Source organism: Mus pahari, chromosome 7, assembly GCF_900095145.1.
Source record: "Mus pahari chromosome 7, PAHARI_EIJ_v1.1, whole genome shotgun sequence".
NCBI classification, from domain to species: Eukaryota; Metazoa; Chordata; class Mammalia; order Rodentia; family Muridae; genus Mus; species Mus pahari.
Window position 1 is genome coordinate 48,775,017 of NC_034596.1, and position 24,291 is coordinate 48,799,307.

Below are 24,291 nucleotides of genomic sequence, written 5' to 3' on the forward strand. Positions count from 1 at the left end.
AGAGAGAGAGAGAGAGAGAGAGAGAGAGAGAGAGAGAGAGAGAGAGGGAGAGAGAGAAAGAGAGAGAGAGAAAACAAATGATCACATCTTTGTTTCCATTATGTTCGGCAGAGCTTGGCATGCTTAGATCCCATGGAACTCAGATTGGCTGGGCAGGAATAGGACTGTGTATGTTTGTAGTAACTGATGAAAATCGTGTATTTGGCTCTTCTTTAAATCTCGTTTCATTCTTAGGAATGAGTAATGCATGTGTCCAATATTTCCTTTACTTCTGGCTCACCTATAAAACAGACCTATGGGAGTCTATGAGAAATGTAATCTTGCCTTTCTGTTGTTCATTTATTCTACAGGTTCTAGCTACGGTCATCCATTGCCATAACTTTTAAATGATATTGGAAAGAAACTGGCAAAAGGTGAAAAAATGATCAAGTTTTTCCTTATGGTGAACAAGCAAGGGCAGACCCGACTGTCTAAGTACTACGAGCATGTTGACATTAATAAACGTGCGCTTCTGGAGACTGAGGTCAGCAAGAGTTGCCTGTCTCGGTCCAGCGAACAAGTAAGTGCCTGCTGCTCTTTTCTCCCTGGGTCGACAACTCTGCCTTCACTGGCTTGTTGTGGCTATCTCAAGAGCCATTATTCTCTCTGAACAATATTCCTTCAAGGGCTGGGAGGGAAATAAAGACTAAAGAGAAAGGCAGACGAAAGGAAGTGTGACTCTTACCATCCCTGTAATAGGACAAGAGGCAAGCAGGAAAGCCTTGGGGTTTTATTTAGAATAGTTGTCTTAGTTTATCATAAAAATAGCTGCTAAATTTACTCTTGCTTGAGGACATAATCTTTTTCTGCTCATATAAATTCAGCCATTGGAACTCTCAGCAGTGTCTGCAGCTGGTGGCTTTCTGTAAGCCAAAACATGAAGGTCAGATGACTGGTGTGGTAGGGAAATTCAAGACCCATGTGGTGCCAGAGGATAATAATATGATTTCCATGTGCATAATGATTCTCTTTTGCTTACCATTTTTACAGCTGTAAAAGTAATTTTTATTTTCCTGAATTAATTGTCATCTCAAAAGCTTTACTGCCTCTGTCTGCTAATCTAAGCCTCGTCCTGGAAGTTTCTAGCCTCTTTACCATCTTATCTAGTCCTAGAATGTTTTCAGCTCTGAGACTTACTGCTGAATAAGCTCACCCTTTCTTGTTCTTTCTGAACTCTGGCTGACTGGGTCAACTCAGCTGTTCTGACTCAAATCCTCTCCAAGATGACTGACTGATTTATATCTGGCTTCTCTCTGGCCTCTGACTTCTAGCTCTACTTGGCTTCAAACTAACTCTGGCAATCTGTTCTAATCTTTTTTTTTTTTTTTTTTTTTTTTTTTTTTTTTTCACCCATTACAGATGGTTGTGCGCCACCATGTGGTTGCTGGGAATTGAACTCAGGACCTCTGGAAGAGCAGTCAGTGCTTTTAACCACTGAGCCATCTCTCCAGACCATCTGTTCTAATCTTTCGACTCCTTCTCATCTTCTGGCTCATTCTGTTCCCACCTGTGCCTAGTTTGTTCTTTCTCTACAACCTGTCTCTGTACCACTGTCACAGTAAACTGCCTCCTTTCTCCCCTGCACTGTGGGCGTATCCTATTCTGTCAAATCTTTCTCTGATTTGTCACTTTGTCTGCCACTCAATTAGACATCACTTTCAAACATGGGAGCTTCCTTCTACAAACTACTTTACCTGTATTGTTTGGGATTAAAGGCATGTCTGTATTCCAGCCAGAGAGATTAAAGGTGTGTGCTAAAGGCTGAGTCACACCACAACTAGAAACAGATTTTTTTCCAGTAAATAATATAATTAGGATTCACAGTGTGATTCAAAATCCTACAACTTACAATCAATATAATACCAGAACTAGTAATTTAAAAACAAACTTAGTGTGAACTTGCTTTTTATTATGTAAATAAGGGAAATGGCAGTCAACAAATCATATAAAATAAAAAATCCTCTTACCAGAACCCAGAGTCTCACTAGCATAATAAAGAATGGCTTTGTGGTGCTAGAGTTTGAGTCCGAGGCCTTATGTGTGCTTGGTAGGCACATAGTCTGCCACTCTGCTACACTGTAGCCCACTTTACAAACTGAGTCCATTTTTTCAAAGAATTTAGAGAATTATTCAGTCTGAGTCCTTGCTGTCTACTCCATTAGAGAGCATTGGACAGATATTACAAAGTTGGAGTCACTCATGTTTTCTCAGTTCTCCCTCTCACCTCCCTGGAGAGGGTTCCAGGGTGCCAGTGGCAGCATCAGCTGTCATACAATACCATGTTGCATCAACACTCAGAAGTTGCATGTTGCAAGTGTGTTTCCCTTAGCCTGAAAATCAGTTTTCCAATTGCAATCTCTCCTGGTTCCTCTTTGATTATTACTGTGGCCTGCTGTGGGCACACGATGCTCCCTGGCATCAGATAGAAACAGGAACTAATAAAGAGCTGTGTTTATCACCCATGTGGGAAACACCCTGATGTACCCGTTGGAGCCCTCCCACCATCCACAAGCCTGCCATAATTTAAACAGCATTTCCATTTGAACTTTACCCTTTGGAGTAAAGATACTGGTGGACTTTTGGAGTACTCTAAAATTATTTTTATTTTAAAAAGAAACCACTGAACTTTTGGCATAGGCACCAGAGTATATTTATAAGCTATATGCCTAGATTGAGCATATCTGTCACTAGCCTCCCTTGTTCTTCAGCCTTTGCTACTTTCAGTTCCTCCTGGCCAGTGGTTCTGCTCCATATTGGCTTCCACCTCTTCCTCCTCTGTCCTCTCCCCCCACACACACACAACCCCCAGACTTCCAGTCCCACCTTTCCCTTCCACTGCCCAGTCATGGGCTCTAGCCTTCATTTGACCAGTTCGAATGGGAGAAGGTTCAGTGAGATCTCCTGAGTGAGTGATCTAGTCCTCCTCGTCTGGGGAGCCCCTCTTGAGGAAGCAGAATTAATATCAAAATACAAACAGCACCAAGGCATCCCAGAACATACTTGCTTTTTAAATTTAAGGCAGGTCCACATTCTGAAGCCTGGGCTGTCATACATTTGAGATACCCTTGCCTCAGCCTTGGATTAAAGGCACGATCCATCGGCCTCTGTCCTAATTTTACATTAAATCCTGAAATTCCTCCATGGAATATAATTGCCAAGAACCCTCCCCATGGAGGGATTTCCTTAGTCAAAACATGTGGCTTCATTCTCAGGGACACTGGGTGTCCAAGAGCAAAGCCACTAAGTTCATGCTCTATCACATTGGCCAAGCACACCTTGACACCGAAGACTTAGGCTGTGCCTTCAGCCTTCTGTCTCCTGCCCATAGCCCTGTGTACAGATGCTGAAGGAAACAGATAAATGAGAAAGGAGTTGTTTTATCTTCAGGCAGGAGTCATAAGCTAGTTATTAATTCATAAGAAGCAATATTTACAATGGAAAATCTTGCCTAGCATCTGCTGCACAAAGGCTCCTATTACATAATTTATAAAATAATCTACATTGGTTCTTTTCACACACCCTGGAAAGAGAGGTTACAGACAGGTAGATGATGGATGGTGATAGATTAGATAGATGGATACATAGACAGACAGACAGACAAGATTCCTTGTGCTGGTTCCTCCATGACTATTAAATAGTACAGAACTGAGCAGATCTGATTGCTTTCCAAGAATTCATGGAAAGCTAGAAGTATACTTCTCAGCATGTTCGTACATCTTCACGTTGAAGTGCCTTCAACTGCTAATCAGCTCTGCTTGCTGAGCTCCACAGGGAGCCAAGAGAAGGAATGGACCAGAGGCAGAGTGGGAACCTGTGAGAGCGACCCACTCGTTTCCAAGACTTTCCTAATTAACTTCTCCTCCTGGAAGTGCTTCTAGTAATCCACTGGATGTTGTCAGAGCCCGCAAAGGCTGCTTGACAATTTAATGTGTAACAACTGAAGTTTCTAGGTACTCAGTGAGTAACCTAGGAGTTATGCATGCTGTTCGAAGACATCTCTGTCAACCAGACATTAACATCTCACTATCTTTCCTCTAGTGCTCATTCATTGAATACAAGGATTTTAAACTCATCTACCGGCAATACGCAGCTCTCTTTGTTGTGGTTGGAGTTAATGACACTGAGGTAAGAGGCTAGATGCAAGATTTTTATTCTCATTAAGTTGAAGTTTTTTCCAATTTGCTCCTCAAGAGCAAGTAAGCCTCTTTCAGAGTATCTGAGTCTCGGGAGAAGCTGAGAGAGCTGTACGGCAGAGAAAGAGTCTAGGTGAACAGGTCGTGGTTAGGGAGGCGGAGATTATAAAATGCTTTCCTTTTTATGTGTGTGGGTTTGCTGTTGGTTTTGCTCTCTCTCTCTCTCTCTCTCTCTCTCTCTCTCTCTCTCTCTCTCTCTCTCACACACACACACACACACACACACACATTTGAGTTATGTATTTATTTATTTATTTATTTATTTATTTAGAGTCAGTCTCACTATATAGCCTTTCATGACCTGGAATTTTACAAAGACCAGGTTGCCTCGAACTCATAGAGATCTGGCTGGCTCTGCCTCCTGTGTGATGGGATTAAAGCCTATATCACCACACTCAACTGCTTTATTACATTTTATTTATTTGTGCTATAGCATACATGTGGTGCTCAGAAGACAACTTGCAAGAATTGATTCTCTCTTTTTACCATGTGTGTCCTGGGGAGCAAAGTCAGCTCATCGGGCTTGGTGACACATCCCTTTCCCACTGAGCCGTCTTGCTTGCCCGTTTTGTGTGAGGGTTTTATTGTTGTTTTGCCTTGTTTTGTTCGGTTGTAGCAACCTCTTGCTATGCTCCCCAGGCTGGTGCCATACCTGGAGGCTTACCCTTCCCAGCTCAGCCTCCAGAGTTCCTGGGACTACATATGGGCGGCCAGGCCTAACTTGACTTGCTTCTTTTTCATAAGCAATACTAATACCCTCCTCTTGCCCTGTTACACAATAGGGCAGCTCACACAGGCACAGGAGACAGTCAGTCATCTATTAAATTCAGGCTAGGACTTGGGGCTCAGTGAATTAAGCACTTGTCATATAAGCATAAAAACCAGGATGTGGATTATGGACAACCTACATACAACCCAGGCAGACATGGTGGCCAACCTATAAAGTTAGCATTCATGAGACAGAGATGGTATCCTGGAGTTAAGCTGATCCTACCTCAGTAAATAAAGTGGAGAATAACTGAGGAAGATAGCAGAAGCTAACCTTGGACCTTTATGTGCACACACAGATGTATGTATACACATAACAAATGTATATACTCATGTGCACACTCCACACATGTGGGAAAAAGAAAAAACATGACCTCCATGTCAGAGGTCACAGCAAAATACATGGCTATGATGTTCTGGGCTGGGCTGGGCTGGGCCTGGCCGGGCCGGGCTGGGCTGGGCTGTGCTGGGCCTGGTCGGGCTGGGCTGGGCTGGGCTGGGCTTGCCTCACCTCGGTGTGTCCATCGAGTCATGGAAGAGACTTGGAAGTCTCAGTGGACTGTTTTGAGTCACTTTGAAGGAATTTCTCCATCCTCACAGATATAAAGTAACATCCGTGAAGAACCTTAGAGTTGCTTTCAGCCAGTTGGTTTTGGTCCCAAGTGGAGTTCATGGCTCTAATCTATGCTCTGAAGTTTCAGTTTGCTCAGATTCATCACAGACTGAAATAGTCTGACTGGTTAGCATTTTCTATATTTCCTTCATTAATCAGCATCTATACCCTCTTTTTTGTTTTAAGATTTATTTATTTATTTAATGTATATATGAGTACACTGTAACTGTACCAATGGTTGCTGGGAATTTGAATTTCAGGACCTCTGCTTGCTCTGGTTAGCCCTGCTCGCTCAGGCCTAAAGATTTATTTATTATTATAGATAAGTACACTGTAACTATCTTCAGACATACCAGAATAGGGCGTCAGATCTCATTACGGATGGTTGTTAACTACCATTTGGTTCCTGGGATTTGAACTCTGGACCTTCGGAAGAGCAGTCCATGCTCTTAACTACTGAGCCATCTTTCCAGTCCTGTACCCTTATTTCTTTTCTTTTTCTTTCTTTCCTATTTTAAGACAGTGTCTCACATAGACCGGGCTGTTGGGATTGCAGGCATGCACTCCCATCCCCAGTGTGTGTGGTGCTGGGATAAACTCAGGGCTCTGTGCATGCTAGGCGCACCATCCTACCTAAGGGCTCTGCCGACTAACCTACATCCTTAGCCACAGTGCTGTCTGTACCAGGAACAGTCACAGGCTGACTTGCACATCGGCAACTGGGATGCTGCTCTGGAACCTTGGAAACCACGGGGCATTTTTTTAACCTGGGAGTATGATAAAATTAATTACACCTTTCTTTTATTTCAGAATGAGATGGCTATCTATGAATTTATACACAACTTCGTGGAAGTTTTAGATGAGTACTTCAGCAGAGTGGTAAGTCTTAAAAAAAAAACAGTTTTCTAGAAATTGAGTTATTTGGGTGCAAGTTAATGTTTTGTATTGATATAATTAACATGTAAAAGCTAAAGTAGCCGGGCAGTGGTGGCACACGCCTTTAATCCCAGCATTTGGGAGGCAGAGGCAGGCGGATTTCTGAGTTTGAGGCCAGCCTGGTCTATAGAGTGAGTTCCAGGACAGCCAGGGCTACACAGAGAAACCCTGTCTCAAAAAGAAAAAAGAAAAAAAAAGTAAGCAGCACAAAGTGTTCTCAGAAGACCAAGTCCCTCTGAGCACTTGACTGTCCATCAGGACATTTTTCATCTAACTTGCTGTTTTTACATTCCTTTTGCTTTATTTCCTAAGATAATAGAACCCTTTTTACCTAAAGAATCATTTCCAGCCAGTTAGTGTTGGCACATGCCTTGAATCCCAGTACTTAGGAAGAAAAGGCGGGTAAATCTCTCAGTTCAAGGCCAGCTTGGTCTACAGAGTGAGTTTTAGGACAGCCAAGGACACACAGAGAAACACTGTCTTGAAAAAAACAAAAACAAAAAAAACAAAAACAACAACAAAAAACCCCAAATCATTTCCAAATAGAGCATTTCCAGTAGAGCTAGTTAACATCTGTTAACTAGCACTTAGGAGGTGGAACATAAGGCTCAGGAGGTCAAGGTTATCCTTGACCACGTAGCAAATTCAAGACCAGCCTATCCAAGAAGACTATTACACAAGAGAAAGGGTCAGGGACTGGGGCAGGGGCATGACACTAGAGAGATGGCTCAGAGGTTAAGAACACTTGTTCTTGCAGATAGACATGGCTTCTGGTTCCCAGCACACACATGGAGGCTACAGTCATTCCTAACTCCAGTTCCAGAGGATCCGATGCCTTTTCCTGGCCTCCATGTGTACCAGATACACATGTAGTACCGATGTGGCATACCACAGACGTGCATGTAGACAAAACACCTGTAACATGTAAAATAACATAAAAGAAGAAGAACTATTTCCATCTAAACCTTTGCTTTATCAGTCAAAAGTCAACTTTCCTTTAGGATATGCTCTCCAGCCATCCTTTTTTAGAAATGTTAGTGACTGTATTAAAATGTAATTCATATACCATAAATTTTCCCATTTAATTTATATAGTCATGTTTTAGTATTTACAATCTTACAACTGTCACCACTGTCATTTAGTCATGCCACATGACAGAAAGGCATATTCGCTGGCATTTCCCCCATAACTCCCCTCAACCTACACCAGGTTCTAGGTAACCACTGGCTTGTTATAGAGTCTGACCTGTTCAAGATTCGTCACAGGAGCCGGGCAGTGGTGGTGTATGCCTTTAATCCCAGCCCTTGGGTGGCAGAGGCAGGCGGATTTCTGAGTTCAAGGCCAGCCTGGTCTACAAAGTGAGTTCCAGGACAGCCAGGGCTATACAGAGAAACCCTGTCTGGAAAAAAAAAAAGAAAAAAAGAAAAAAAAATTAAGATTCGTCACAGGAATGGAATTGTACACTTTGGGCTTCTATAGCTTGTCTTTTACTTAGCACAATATTTTCGAGATTCATCAGCATTATAGCATTATCAGTATTCCTGTCTTCATTGCTAAATATTATTCTGTTGTATGGATATACCACATTTTGTGGGGGGGGGGGGTGTTGAGACAGGGTTTCTCTGTGTAGCCCTAGCTGTCCTGGAACTCACTTTGTAGACCAGGCTGGCCTTGAACTCAGAAATCTGCCTGCCTCTGCCTCCCGAGTGCTGGGATTAAAGGCTTGTGCCACCATGCCCGGCTCAATATATACCACATTTTTAAATCCATTTGTCATTGATGTGCATTTAACTTATTTTCATTTTGGGACTATTATGAATAGAATAGTGCTGTTATGAACATTTTTGTCACATTTTTTAATTCTAAAAGAAAAAAACTCTTGATATGGTAATGCACCCCTTTAATCCCAGCACTCATGATGCAGAGGCTAATGGATCTCTGAGTTCGAGGCCAGCCTGGTCTACAAAGCAGGTTCCAGGACAGCCAGGGCTACACAGAGAAACCCTGTCTCAAAAAACAAAACATAGCTTCAAAAACAAACAAGACAGCCAGAGCCGCATACTGAGACCTTGTCTTTAAATAAATACATTAATTAAATGAAATTCTCTTGGTTATATACCTGGGAGGAAAAATTACTGGATACTATGATACCTTCATATTTAATATTTTTATTAACTGGCAAGCAGTTTTCTAGTACTTGCATTATTTAAATTCCTATTAGCAATATTAATATTCTGATTTTTCCATCACCAAATCTTACCTGTCTGTCTGTCTTTCTTTCTTTTTTTCTTTCTTTCTTTCTGTCTGTCTTTCTTTCTTTCTGTCTCTCTGTCTGTCTTTCTTTTTCTCTCCTTCATTTTCTGAGATACGATCTCATTAGCCTTGGCTGGCCTGGAACTCAATATGTAGACCAGGTTAGCCTCAAACTTGCACAGATTGTCCTGCCTCTGCCTCACAAACACTGGTATTAAAGGCAGGCATCACCATGCCATTCTACTGAGTATGAAGTGAATTAGAGGCCAACCTCTGGAAAAATGTCTGCTTAATCCTTTGCTCAGTTTTTAATGACACTAAAGATTTATTAATGGCAACCAGTCAGTCTATGGTTGTGGTGGTTTGTATATGCTTGGCCTAGGGAGTTGCACTATTAGGAGGTGTGGCCTTTTGGAGTAGGTGTGGCCTTTTTGGAGGAAGTGTGTCACAGTGGTCCCATGGTGGTGGTGGACTTTGGTCCTAGCTGCCTGGAAGATAGTCATCTCCTTCTGCAGCCCTTGGATGAAGATGTAGAACTTTCAGCTCCCTCTCCAGCACCATGCCTATCTGTACTTTGCCATGCTTCCTGCCATGATGATAATGAACTGAACATCTGAAACTGCAAGCCTGCCCTAATTAAATATTTGCCTTTATAGGAGTTGCCTTGGTCATGGTGTCTCTTCAGAGCATGGAGACCCTAACTAAGACAGTGACTTTCCCTGTTGCTTATGTTTGGTGTGGTGTTTAGAAAGCCTTTACATTCACCCCTTGTTTTCTTCCCAATGTTTTCTGATTTTAGTTTCTAAATTTGTCTCTCATCCATTTTAAATAATTTTTCTATGTCGTAAATTATAGATCATCTTGATTTATTTTGTTCCTATTTTAGTTTGGAGGAATGTGTAGCTCCAAGCTGACCTTGAATTCATAATCCTCCTGCCTCTGCTTCCCAAAGATAGAATCACAGGCGTGTAACATTGTTTATTGTTTTGTATGTGGATATCTATTTGTCTCAGTAGCAATTGTTGAAAGAACTGCCCTTCTCCATCCTTGACTGTCCCAGCTTCTTGCTGTGAAGCAGCTGTTCACAGGGGCTGAGCCAGGCATGGTGGTACAGGCCTGAGGCAGAGGCAGGGAGGCAGGGAGGAGTCCAGGACCATCAGGTCAAGGCCATCTTGGGCTGCATGAGACCCCATGTCAGCAAACAAAACAACAATTTTAATTAAATCAAGTGCAAAAGCATATCTCTAGCCTTTCATTTCTAGTCCATTGAACATAGCATTGTTAGTATCACACTATCCTGACTAACGTAGCTCTACGGTAAGCTGGAAATGAAGCTGTCTTTTAAACAAGAATCAGTGGAGATGGTTGGTATTATTACCAACACCAACTACAGTGCCTCCAGTATCCCACATGGCTTAGTTAGGGTTTTATGCTAAAGAGACACCATGACCAAGGCAACTCCTACAAAGAAAAACATTTAATTGGGACTGGCTTACAGTTTCAGAGGTTTAGTCTGGCATCATCATGGCAGGAAGCATGGCAGCCTTCAGGCAGACGTGGTGCTGGAGAAGGAGCCAAGAGCTCTTCTACATCTGGATCTGAAGGCAGCTAGGAGAGATTTTCTTCTGTAGGCCACCAAGAGGAAGGTCTGGCTCACACTGGCCAGACTTGACTATATATATAGATCTATCTATCTATCTATCTATCTATCTATCTATCTATCTATCTATCTATCTATCTATGACCTCAAAGCCCCGCCTCCACAGTGACACACTTCTTCCAACAAGACCACGCCTCCTCCAGTAAGGCCATACCTAATAGTGCCACTTCCCATGGGCCAAGCATATTGAAACCACCATCCCAGTTATCCTTGAACTTCAGATTTCCTCCTGCCTCTACCTCCCTAGTTTGGGATCATAGACGACTACTACCACACCCCGATGGCACCGTACTGAAGGCGTGCTTACTGAGCACGCACTCCACCAGCTGAGCTGTAGCCCAAACTTACTGTTTCTCAAGTTTGTTTATTTCATTCTGCCTGTATATAAAACGCTTAGGAGGGAGCTGATCCACACTGCTGCTTCCTGCGGCGGTGAGTGGACACTGCTCCGTAGCTAGCAATGCTGAGCACACTAGTACCAGAATGCCGCACTAGTGATTAGAAGCTATGTCTTCTGAGGTATGGGAGAGGTAGAGAGAGGCAAGAGGATTGGGAGTTCTAGGTCTTTCTTGATTTCATGCTGGATTAGAAGCCAACCCAGACAACACATGACCCCGTCTCAAAAAGAACAAGGAAGTAATGTCTTTAATCCAATTTCCATGACCTGGGATGCATTTCTGTAGTTCTTCATGGGGAAGCAGCCAGTTCGTTCTTTGCCTCAGGGCAGTGGCCCCCAGAGTCTGGCTCCTGGAACAGCAGTATAAACTGGGAACTTGCTAGAAATCCAAGCTCTGGGCTCCACCCTGTCCCACAGGATCAGAAACTCTGCCTGTGTCCCTCAGTCTGATTTTACCAGGCCTTCCAGTGATTCTGATACACGGAGAAGCTTGGAAGCATTAAGGTAGCCTTAATACATGAGGCTTGTCAGCAATTTCCTATAAGAGATGGAACTTGGACGATGGCTACTGGGCTATGGCAGTGCAAGTCATGCATCTCCGAGGGATGGGTGCCCCCCACCCCCGGCTGGAGCTAGAGAAGGGATCAGATGATTTCCAAAGCTGGGCATGCTGGGATAGCAGACAAGAAGGTAGCCTTAAACCTATGTCTGTGTTGACTGTGTAGACAGAGAATCGTAAGCAGTGTCTATAACCCTTCCCAATGCTAGAAATACTGCCAGCCTGCCAGCTACTACTGTGGGCAGCTCTGCACATGTACAGTGCACTTAGTGTGACTAGGAAACTGAAACATTATTGGATTGTAATGAGTTCAGGGTAAACTCACATTGGGCAGGTGGTGGCCATATTATCAGCCCAGCCCTGGTCCCTGCCCCTCCAGGAGAGCACTCTCATGTTAGAATAGACTGGAGGCAAGCCAGGGTCTGTGATACCCCAGGGAGCCACTTTCAAGTGACACTCGTCCAGAAAGAATATAATTTCCAAAATGTCTTAAAGCAGGAAGGACAAAAAAGGAGACTCAGACTCTGCTGCTGCAAGGTGTTTAAGTTATTGCTATATTCACTTACTAAAAATAAACAGCACATGTAGAATTATAGCTGTCATTTTAGAGAGCGAGCTGGTGACTCTATGGACCACAAAAGTCAAGAGCCAGATTTAACCTAACCCAGGCGACAGTGCAGGGCTTGTGCTGCACCAGGGATGACCCCCATCGGGATCTAGCCAGAGCAGAGTGACAGGAAGAAGGAAGAGCGTGGGGAAGGAACAAGGCCGCAGCCTCACAGAGGGTGCCCTGTCAGCTAAGACTTATTTTTAGCTTTGTGAGTTTTGAGCATTCTTCCTGGGGTATTTTTATCTTAGAGAGTTTCAGCAGCTTAAATTTGGAATGCATTTCATGCTGTTGCACGAGAAAAGCAACTCAGTGTCATACTTTCAAAACAAAAGCCAAGCTGGTGAGTCTCCGGGGGTTCCCAGTGTGCACTGCCGCTGTGGAGAGAGGAAGCCAGGCTGCCTCTCCCTCCCTATCACATATGACCTCATTTCCATCTCCTGTTCCCACTGCATAACTATTTTATTGACAAAAACTCGGTGCAGAGAAGCAGGAAGACAAAGAGGATGGGTTCCTGGTGTTACCCATCTGTTAAGACTCAGGTTGTATACCGCCAGAGTGGCGCCCAGTGTGGACTCCGAGCGTGACCTGTAAGCAGAAGAGTAACAAGGACCCTCGCTGTGAACAAAGGTCCAGGCAGGCATGCATGTGAGACAGTTCTATCCCCGCAGCTTGGTTTCACCATGAACCCATCGTTTGTTGGTGGCTATTATTTACTGACCTAATCCCCCCTTGATAGCTCCTTGACTTACTATCCATAGTTTGCTGTTGTAATAGCTCCACTCTGTCTATCCCATCACCATTCTCTCAGCCTCCTTATGATAAACTCTTGAAGTAAATCAATGGATGCAAAGAGAAGGCATATTCCTGAGGCTTCTGATACTTTATTATTCCCCATACTTTTGTTTGCTTCTGTTTTTGTCTGGTGTTTTGAAACAGGATCTTTACTCTGTCAACCCAGGCAGGCTTAAGTTTGTGGCAATCCTCCTGCCTCAGCTTCCCAAGGTTCCAGGCATGAGCCACCAACCCCAGCTCTCCCTCTACCCTCTAGGCTGCAGCTTTTTAGCCCTCACCTTCTTTTCCCTGTCTCGGTTTCCAGCTGCGGCTCCCCCACTCTGGCTCCAGCAGGTGTAGAGCCACACTTGCTGCTGTCTGAGGTCGTCTTCTCACCGTGTATTGTGTGTTCTTGTGTTCTTTTCCAGAGTGAATTAGATGTATCCTTTTTCTGTACATTTTTCCATGGTATGTGGCAAACAGCACACTCGGGATGTAACCAGGTAAGTGTCATCATGCTGGAGGGTGACTCGGCAGCATCCAGGACACTAATGTGCAGCTCTGCTAAGGCAGCGCCACAGCCAGCGGGCCACAGGACTCCCCGGTCAACCCTTTCAAAGGTGACACTTTGTGAGGTTCCTTTTGCTTTTTCTCCAAACAAAGAACTGGGGTGGTGGTGTTTAAAAATAACTGCTATGGGGCTGGAGAGATGACTCTGTGGTTAAGAGCCCTGGCTGCTCTTCCAGAGGACCCAGATTCAATTCCCAGCACCCACAGGGCTGCTTACAACTCTCTGGAACTCTTAATTCCAGAGTTTTTGACACCCTCACACAGACATACACGCAGGCAGAACACCAATGCACATGAAATAAAAATAAATTATATATTAAAAATAACTATTACATATAAACAAAGATATATAAATATTATACATATACATATGTATATAAATCAGATAGAATTGTTCAACATGTGTATCCTACAGAGAAAGCACTTGGTTTTCTCAGAGAGAGACTGCACTTTTAGGCCTCCAGGATAAATTTCCAGAAAGCTCCTCAGGAACAGAAGGAGGCATTCTGGGAGATTAGCTGGAGGCTAAAGACATTGCCTGGCTTATGTTCATTTCTTTATATCAGAAAAAGTTCTTTCTCTCTTTTAAATCTAAACTGTCTGTGTGTCCTGGGGATGCAGTCCAGTGGTAGAACACCTCCTAGCGTGTGCTTGGCCCTGGATTCAGACCTAGCATCTTACAACAGAATAAACACAGCCAGGGTCCCAGATAGAGGCAGGCGCTCACCAGACTTTCTGTAAGTCTCCGAAAGTATAACACGTGACTTCTAAGATTATCTGCCAGCTTTGACACCAGAGAGAAAGCTCAGTGGTTAGGGTGCAGACTGCTCCTGAGAGGACCTGGCCTTGGCTCTGAACACCCCCGTCAGGCAGCTCACAACTGCCTGTCACTATGGGTCCACAGGTCCCAGGGCCTCTTCTGGACCCCAAGTACATGTAGTGCACATAAGTGCCCCTGAGACTGGACATGGGGCACACACCTTTGGTCTCAGCACTCAGGTGGCAGAGTCAAGCAGATCTCTCTGAGTTCTAGGCCAGCAAGGTCTACACAGTGAAACCTAGGCCAGCCAGTGCTACACAGTGAGCATGTGTTTATGTGAAGCCACTGCTCAAATCAATATATCTGCATCAGTACAGTCTCCTGGGGAAATAGCCGTCACATATTCCTTTGGAGACTTCTAAGTCAGTGGTGGGAAGGTGATTGACCTTTCCCTAACGGTGAATGACCTAACCTATGATCCTTTTGGCCAAGACTGGGCAGTGTATGTCACAGTCTGACTTTTTTTTTTTTATGGAGGTGTTCTATGTGTACATATGTATGCATGTATGTGCTGTTCTTTGTGTACATATCTGTGCATTTCTGTGCATGGTGCCCTTGGAGGCCAGAAGAGACCCTCAGATTCCCCCAGAACTAGAGTTAGAGATGATTGTGAGTCACATGTGGGTGCTGGGAATTGAACCCAGGACCTCTGGAAGAGCAACAGTGCTCTTAACCACTGAGCCCCATGGCATTTATTCTTAACTAAGTCACTGTCTTAGTCAGGGTTTCTATTCCTGCACAAACATCATGACCAAGAAGCAAGTTGGGGAGGAAAGGGTTTATTCAGCTTACACTTTCCACATTGATGTTAATCACCAAAGGATGTCAGGACTGGAACTCAAGCAGGTCAGGAAGCAGGAGCTGATGCAGAGGCCATGGAGGGATGTTCCTTGCTGGCTTGCTTCCCCTGGCTTGCTCAGCCTGCTCTCTTATAGAATCCAAGACTACCAGCCCAGTGATGGTCCCACCCACAAGGGGCCCTTCCCCCTTGATCACTAATTGAGAAAATGCCCTGCAGCTGGATCTCATGGAGGCATTTCCCCAACTGAAACTCCTTTCTCTGTGATAATTCCAGCTTGTGTCAAGTTGACACACAAAACCAGCCAGTACAGTCACTTAAAGCAATTCAAAACAAATCTGTTTCTAACTGAACGGGAGGGTAAAAAAGCTTTTTGAAAAAATATTTGAAAATCACCAGGAAAATGACAAGAGCTAGCAGACACTTGTGCAGTTCAAAAACTCAAGATCCACTTGGCCCTGCCACTGACTGCCCGTTGTATTGAGCAAGACACATTTATTTTAGAGGGGTAATCAGGGCAGAGAGGCTTGGGTACTCACTCCGCCTGGCCTGGGACGCTGCCGTGGATCCAGGGAGGGACTGAGTAACCTGCCCCATAACTTCTAGCCCCAGCTGTCTGAGACGGCTCTGAAGCCGCCGCAGATACACATGGGCTTCGCTGGTCCTGTTGGAGTGGTTTATGCTAACTAGTGTTTACTGGAAAGAGAGGCAGGTATTTTTGTCTTTATAGACTTCCGGAATGATCCAGCTTTCTAGTTTCAACTTATTTTCTACACCAAGACCCACAATTTGTGTTTTTATCTCTCCTTTACCTTTTTGTTGTTGTAGAGTTTGTTTGTTGAGATAGGGTTTCTCTACGTAACCCTGGCTGATCTTGAACTTGCTATGACCTGGAACTGACCAGACTGCCTGCTAGGGTTAAAGGTGTGCACCACCAATCCAGACCACGTGGTTCATTTCACCCTTTCTTCCTCAACATGTTGTGTATTTTAGTCCAGGGTAACCATTCAAACCACAGCTGATCCAAAACTCAGGACTCAGGCATGGTTCTCTTTAGCACATCACCTCAGAGAATCCTGAGGCAGTTCATGGAGCCTCCACTCTAGTTCCTGCTTTCCACAGGGAAGCCAACGCTTCTGCAGCCCACTCTCCAGTGCCACAGAAGCCTCTGGAACAGCGGCTGCCCCAGGATGCTCTCTTCAGCCTCAAAGTTTGAACACAAGCGGTTACCACATTTGGAACCTGGTTCTCAGCGCCCTCAGTCTTTGAGGAACTTTTCCTATTCTGCTCACACAGAGCTGACAGGATGAGGGTGGCTTGGGTGAGGTAACAGAGAAGGGGTGTCAGAACCCAGGAAGCCCCTTTCTTCCCTGTGCCATTTAAGGCTGAGGTTCCCTGTAAATAAGGGGGACCATTTACATTTCTCCTCAGTACACACTACTGTTCTTCTTCCAGCTGAGACTTACAAAACCAGACAGATGGGATTTAAACAGAAATGTCCCAAGCACAAGCAATCAGTTCAGGACTAATGGCTTGTTGAGACCCTTCACTCCCGCTCCAGTGTGTAGAACCCTTTGGTGCAGTGGTATCCACTGAGTAAACTGTCCCCTTGAGACTGAGCACCTCAGTCACCCTGTGGGGAGTAAGCGCCTCACAGTGTCCTCCCAAGTGCTGGCTGGGACGCACCACCCCCAGCTCTTAGCTTTACCTGTGTTTTGTTCTCTGACCTCCAAGGTACCACTCCTCCTGCTACCATCTCTTCCAAAGCTCCCTCTGTCTTGCCCTACTCACTTTGTCCCTTGTGTCTTTGTTATGTTAGTCAAAAGTAGTGACAAGTTTGAAGACCAGGAGACAGGGCTCCTCTGTCCCAGTGCTGAGCTGGGGAGTGGTTCACCGGGTGAGCACTAGCCTAGCATTCCTAAGGCTCTGCTTCAATCCCAGGAAAGCAAGCTAGTAAGAAATGCAGACAAACCCACAGCTTACATTCATACTTTAACTTTTTTTTTTTTTAGATTTATTTGCTGTGTTTGGTGCTTTGTTTGTATGTATTTCTGTGTCACATCTGTGCCTAACACCCAAAAGAGTTCAGAAGAGGGTGTCACATCTCCTGGAATTAGAGTTACAGATGTTTGTGAACTGCTATGTGGGTGTTCTTAACTGTTGAGCCATCTCTCCAGCTCCCTAGAAGAAGCCATTCTGGTGTCTAAGCTGGGCTGTGCCTTGCAGTTGTTCTGAAATTCCATTTGACCCTGTTTTGTTCCATTCTCTCACTTACTAAAGATGATTAACCCACCATATTCTAATTTTAAAATCCTGTAGGCTGGGTATGATGGGAAGGCAGAGGGAGAAGGGTCAGGAGTTCAAGGCCATCTTCAACTACCGTAGCAAGGTCAAGGCAAGTGAGACCACCTAAGATCCTAATCAGGAAAATAAAACATAGAAGATGCCGATGTTTTAGGAGCTGGAGATCAGCTCCTTGTGTAGGTCACATCTAGTGTTCTGTTACAGTTTGCCTTCCATAGATATCCATGTTCTTGGGTTTCCATGTTGAGAAACATGGGATTTAGTAAAGTTGTATGTGGTCTTCAGGGTTAGTCATGTTCAACCCAGGCTGAAGAAAGTTCTTTCCCTGGTTGCTTGAATTGATGGACCACAGTCCAGTTCATTCTTGCTTCCTCCTGTTCCAAATGCCAGAGCTGAACTATTTGCCTGTGTCTATTGCCTTGAGGCTTGGCATATAGGATGCATTTCTGGTCCCTGGCATATGGCCCAAACGCTACTAATCTTGGCTCCACCAGTGTGTACAAGTTGCTCATAATCCAAATCAAGATATGAACAACAGCTGGATTCCTATTTTAAAGGAGGCATGTGACTGTGGGGAACCGGCAGATTTCAGGCCTTTGCTTTGCATTGAGATCTGGTCTGGGTTTGCTCATGTGGTGCAGAACTGGGTGAGCATTAGGATTTGAGCCAGAAACCCAGATAGCTGGACAGTCATGAGTCCACAGGACATGACTTCACTGGCTCACTCATGCTTCCAGGAGGCTGGGAAAGGCAGGCTTGCCACAGGACCTTGTCCTTGCAATGTGGGGGTGCCAGTGGTTAATATGATTCAGCAATAAATTTCTGATTCGAATTTCAGGACACTCTGCAGCTGTTCAAGGAGATTTCCAAACAACGACTGTTTATTTGCTGAAGATATAAGAGTTTGATCAGTGAAACAATTTAAACAGATAAAATGAGGTTTCCTGATTCAGAGATCAGGAAAATGAGCCACTAAAGCCCACTGCTCTCCATGCCTACAGAGCCCAAGGGCCAGTTTCATTCCACCTGAGCAGCTTGTCTTCTTTTGTTTTGAGGGTGCTGGGATCAAACCCAGGATGTCACAAGTGCTAGGCAACCACCGTCCACAGAGCTGCACCCATGCACGCCCAGCTTCAGCGTGATTTGCCTGACTGGGTTCCCATTTTTGTCTCAGCTTGGAAACTCTGGCCACTGGTTCTGAAGAGCAGGGCTGAACCTAACTTCATTCCAGTCCTACTTTGGCCTAGGACAAAGCAATCATCTATATAATTGGAAGATATTATTAATAGGTATATCAGAGCAAAGGGTTTTTTTTTTTTTTTCTGGGTCACTTAGGGACAGTTCCCATCGGCTCCTGAAAAAGTTTATTCTGCTAGAGGGCTATTTGCACAGAACTTAATGAGATGTTAACAGAGCCTAATGGAAACTGAAGTCATTCACAGGCTGTCCCATTCTCTGTATTCAGACTTCACTGAACAAGTACAATAGAGACTTTGAGTAGCAGGAATTGAACAATGTCAGGCAATGATCTGTTTGGCAAATATTCACTAATTACAAACTCACTGGTGTTTCTAATCACCTATTTGTCAAATGAAGTTTTTCCTTTGAAGCAGTTGTTTCTTTTCAAACAGCACTTTAAAAACAGAATCTCAGGTTTCAAATGTAAAATTAAGAAATATCCAACCATGGCAACCGTCTTGCTCCATAATTAGATGCTCAGATGAAAGGATTCTCAGGGAGTCTGGCGCGGTCTAGTTTCTCACTGCCAGTGCCCTCTTCCACGAGCTTTCCAGTAAGTGCTTCACCAAGTTAAGGTTTCAGAATCTGAAAGAGATTCCACTTGGGAAACTCAGAGCTTGGGACTTGGGGGAGTTTAGGCTCTGCTTCTTTATTCTTTTCTCTCTTGACTGTTTTTCCTTCTGCCTGGCAGAGAAGACAGCTGATGCTGCGGTCTGAGAATGATGTTTGTTGTGGATAGGCAGAGCCTGGGGCTCCTGGAGAACAGAGCGGTCAGTGCAGCCCGGCTCTGCCTTGTACCTGCCCTGTGACTATGGCCAGACTCTGGACTGTTTACTTCTGAATAGAATGAAATACATGTTAAGGCATTCATCACACTGCCCGGAACCCTGAGCTTCCACAGGCACTACCTGCTGTCACTGAGGCTGAATTGTGACTTGCTGTGTGCTCGGGCACTGACATTCTACCCCACGGCATGCTGTTCTGGATTGTGATGTAGCTCAGTGCTGGAGTGTTGCCTAACGTGCAAGGTGCTGAGTTCCATCCTTAGCACAAATACATACACTCGTTCGTTAGTACATGTACATACACACACACACACACACACACACACACATATAATTTAAGTGGCTGTTTCAATATCTATCCCACTTTCCTAGCCAAGGTGAATAGGTTATGTACATGTATATAGAGGTACTGTCTACTAAGGATTTAAAAAACAAAAGCATGTTTAGGTTTATTTATACCAGGAGAATACCAGGCTACGCCATGTTATTATTTTTATTTATTAAATTCTCCTGCTAATTTCCTTAATGTGACCTAGATAATGTTTAATTTGGATAAAGTCCACATCATTTTGGATGAGATGGTGTTAAATGGCTGCATTGTGGAAACTAACAGAGCCAGAATTCTTGCCCCTCTGCTGATTCTTGACAAGCTGTCTGAAAGCTGATGAAGACCATCGGGCTTTGAGTGCTGTGAAGGCCAAGGAAGAGACCACCGACAACAGCAGCCTTCTGAGAACTGTGGTTGGCTATCTCCCATAGTTCCTGCAGAGAAAACAATTCTTGTGTACAATTTTTTCTCCTAACAGAGAGCCACAATTTTACTTGGTAACTGTAACCTTGCTTTTCCTTCTGCAGGAACTACAGGGTTGCAGTGTGAAGCAAGCGTGGCACTTGTCCATCAGCCAATAAACTACAAATTGACCTGACCACGTGATGTTTGAGTGAAGTCCTTCTGCTCAATACTTCTTCCTTTAAAGCCCTGAGTACTCTCTCCACTGTGCTACATATCGCTCCAGGCATGCTACCACTTTTCCTAAATTGTGCTTGTGTGTGTCAACCTTGGTGTCTTCCACAATTGCTTCTCCTAAGTATAGTTCTCATTTATTCTTTGAGAACGTCATTTGTGTGTACAATGTATTTGATCACATCCACCTTTCACTTCCCATTTTGTTTGTTTGTGGTTTTTCTTTTTTCTTAAATTGTGGGAGAATTTATTTTATTTTTAAAGATTTATTTATTTATTATTTGGTACAATGTAGCTGTTTTCAGATACCCCAGAAGAGGGCATCAGATCTCATTACAGATGGTTGTGAACNACCATGTGGTTGCTGGGATTTGAACTCAGGACCTTCAGAAGAGCAGTCGGTGCTCTTAACCACTGAGCCAACTCTCCAGCCCTGTTTGTGGTTTTTCGAGACAGGGTTTCTCTGTATAGTCCTGGCTGTCCTGGAACTCACTTTGTAGACCAGGCTGGCCTTGAACTCAAATCCTCCTGCCTCTGCCTCCCAAATGCTGGGATTAAAGGCGCACACCACCACCACCCAGCTGTGTTTGTTTGTTTGTTTGAGACAGGGTCTTTCACTGAGCCTAGAGCTCACTGATTGGCCTGGACTACCCGGCCATCAAGCCTCAGGGACCCTGTCTTCAGCATGTCAGGGCTGGGACCACAGACATGCGCTGCTCTGCCGGACTTTAAGTCCTGAAGATCTGGGCTTGGCTTCTCAGGGTTGTACACACACCTGTACCACCGAAGCCTTCTCTTCAGACTTACTTTATTTTACAAGGTTATGTGTAGTGCCTCCAGCTTGGAATATACAGAGGGATAATGACCTTGTGAGTTCTGGGCATACCTGAACTGTGTGGCAAAATTCTGTCTCAAACAAACAAACACCCAGAGGTTTATTCCAATACACACCTAGGAAATTCAGATTTATTTGCCTGTTTCTGGAAGCATTTGATACCCATTTTAAGGATATTTAGCAATTATGATGCCACCATGTAATTAACTTCATGGTCCTGTGAAGTCATTGTTAACCATTACAAGAGCCATGCTAGCACATTTTACTGTTATTGTTGCATATTTATGCAGGGTCTCGGTATAGCCAGGGGTTGCCCCAAAATTCTTACGTAGCTGAGGATGACCTGGAGCTCCCAATCCTCTTGTGTCTTCTACCTCCCAGGAGCTGGGATTACAGATTGTCACATCTGGTTATGACATATTCTAAAGTGTCTTCCTACTGAGCTCATCAATAAAATTTACTTTAGTTCCAAGAAAGAGAACAGCTTCATTAGGCTGATACATCAGCACTTTCCTTCCTCTTAGTCTAGAAAAGTTTTGTTTTTAAATTAACACACAAGATATTTTATAGAAACTGGGAACACTTGACGAACTTTTGTGTCATCCTTGCACAGGCCCACGCTAACCTCCATAATGTTCCAATTTTATTGTCGTGCTGGTGCTGCAAGTATGAGTCATGTCTAACCCCATCTTCAGTGTTTTATAAACAAACAGTACAGAGAAGGACCCCCGTTCCCTGCGCCCCTCCCAAACCTTCTGCCACTCAGAGCTGCCTTAACAAGAACGAGCATATACGTGCACACTAGCAGGAGGGGTGGAAGCAGGAGCCCAGAGACCTCCCACCTGTGTCAGTCCTCTGAGAGGCATGCACTGTGCTGCTCTCGTGTGAGGATGGGGAGAGGAGGCTAAAATTCTATATACAGATTTTAGAGTTTTAATCTATAAAGAGCAGAAAACTAGTCATTTCCGACTCTAAGAGCAAATGTGGATTGTTCTGAACGCATTTGGAAAGGCACAGAGAAGGATTCTGGCCCATGGGGACAATGCACATTGCAAGCACTAAGTCCTCAAGATTTGGTGAAAGCCCCATCTACATCAAAGACCTTTGCATGGCTTGGGGAGACAGCAGCAGGGAGACACTGTCCTAGTTGGTAGGCACTTAATCAGTAGCATGTGGAGGTAACTGCAGAAACTGGTGCACCACAAGTAGCTAGGGAGTGGACAAAATTAATTTTTGGGTCACACTAAAATAGTAGATGAGTTATATCTTGGCACAGATTCTAGTACCTTTAGAGACATTAAAGTTTGTGGTTTTTTTAAATATTAAAGTAGATACTATAGCCAAATACACTGAAGAGCTTTAACTGTGCTTGGAGACCCTGGTGTGTCTGACAGCACCTGACTCAAAGTGAGCTGTGATTTGGCTGTTGGCTACATGCTGTGCGACCACCTTTAGCTAAGTGCCTGCAGTAACTGATCTAAAAGTCACAGCATAACCCACTGTAGCAATTTGCTAGACTAGAACCCGGCAGACTGACTCAAACAGGCAGGGGTTGAATACTTTATGGTATGTGAGCTATATTTAATCTCAGCTATCTTTCCTACGGAGACAGTGTCGTGCCAAAGCAACCACATGTGGTCCATAGTGAAAGACTATGACTGTTCTAATAAGACCATGGACATCCCAGGGCTGGGAGTGTCATTAGGATGTTCGTCTAGCATCCATAAGGTCCAGGGTTTGAGCCTAATAAGGCATAAAGCAGGCATGGCGGTACATGCTGTGATCCCAAGACTGGGGAGCCAGAGGCAGGAGAGCTACAAGTTCAACATCAAACATGGAGTTTGAGGCCAGCCTAGGTTAGAGATCTTGGAAAAAAAAATTTCATGTCATAAAATACTACCTTTTCTCATATTTTTAACAGTCTAAAAACATGGGGTCCTGGGCTGGTGAGATGGCTCAGTGGGTAAGAGCATCCGACTGCTCTTCCGAAGGTCCTGAGTTCAAATCCCAGCAACCACATGGTGGCTCATAACCATCCATAACAAGATCCAATGCCCTCTTCTGGAGTGTCTGAAGACAGCTACAGTGTACTTACATATAATAAATAAATAAATCTTTAAAACAAAACAAAACAAAACATGGGGTCCTGAATAAATGCACTTGTCACAAAGTCTGGTGATCTGAATGTGAGTCCCAGCACCTACGTGGTTGGAGACCAGCTCCTTTTTCTCTTTCTGAGACAGAATTTCACAGGTTGCCCTGGATGGAACTTACAGAGCTCCTCCTGCTTCTGCTTCCCCAGTGCTGGGATTAAGAGAGTGCACCACCACGCCCAGCTGGAGGACACCAACACTTACAAGCTGCACCTTCATCTGAGTGCACGGGTGTACCACAGTCCACTGACCCCAAACTAGGGTTTAAAAACAAGAGAAACCTTTTTTTTTTTTTTTTTTTTTTTTTTTGTGGTTTTTCCGAGACAGGGTTCCTCTGTATTTCCCTGGCACTCACTCTGTAGACCAGGCTGGCCTCGAACTCAGAAATCCGCCTGCCTCTGCCTCCCAAGTGCTGGGATTAAAGGCGTGCGCCACCATGCCTGGCTTGCTGTTAAGTCTTAACTTCAGTCTCATGGTCAAGCAGAAAACGGATGAGGTAAAAGACATAAAGCCCGGCTCTGGCTCCACATTCACAACACTGCTTCCATGTCCTAGGACTCACGGGAGAGCAGGTTCACAGTATTTGGAAAACTGCCTGTACTAAGCCCCCACAGTGTGTCCTTAGTATTTCCTCAGTGCTGGATATAGTAATATAGGATGAATCGAAGCCTCCAAGGGCATGGGGCAAGACATGTGCAAATACAATGGCATGTATGTAAGAGACTGTAGACCGGGCTGTCTCTTATGCTGGTGTATAGAGTACTGAGCAACCTCAAATATGCTCCAAGGGCCTTTTAAAAGCCACTGTAGGGAGCTGAGAAATGACCCAGCAGTTAAGAGCATTGCTTGCTCTTCAGGAGGACCCAAGTCGATTTCCAGCACCTACAAAGTGGCTCACAGCCATCGGTAACACCAGTCCCGGGGGTATCTTATGCCGCCTCCTGGCCTCCACAGGTATTGTACCCTTGGTACAATCATGCAAACAACACCACACATACAAAATAAAAAATAATGGTTGGTATT

General features: G+C 44.4%; 1 protein-coding gene across 4 annotated transcripts in view; it reads left to right on the forward strand.

The window, feature by feature from the left end:
- Ap4s1 (adaptor related protein complex 4 subunit sigma 1) overlaps positions 1 to 20,480 on the forward strand; it is a 45,527-nt gene extending 25,047 nt beyond the window's left edge. Inside the window, exons 2-7 of one of the 4 annotated variants that reach the window (XR_003844234.1) lie at positions 351 to 559; positions 4,078 to 4,164; positions 6,424 to 6,492; positions 13,228 to 13,239; positions 19,853 to 20,057; positions 20,172 to 20,477. Coding sequence is in view for 3 of the 4 variants with exons in the window: in XM_029540825.1 (XP_029396685.1) it covers positions 422 to 559; positions 4,078 to 4,164; positions 6,424 to 6,492; positions 13,228 to 13,239; positions 19,853 to 19,981 (435 nt within the window). In the remaining variant the exon portion in view is untranslated. Of the gene's footprint in view, positions 1 to 350; positions 560 to 4,077; positions 4,165 to 6,423; positions 6,493 to 13,227; positions 13,303 to 19,852 lie in introns of all 4 variants that reach the window. The other 3 variants (XM_021202422.2, XM_029540825.1, XM_029540826.1) reach the window with 3 other exon arrangements.
- Positions 20,481 to 24,291: the final 3,811 nt, after the last annotated feature.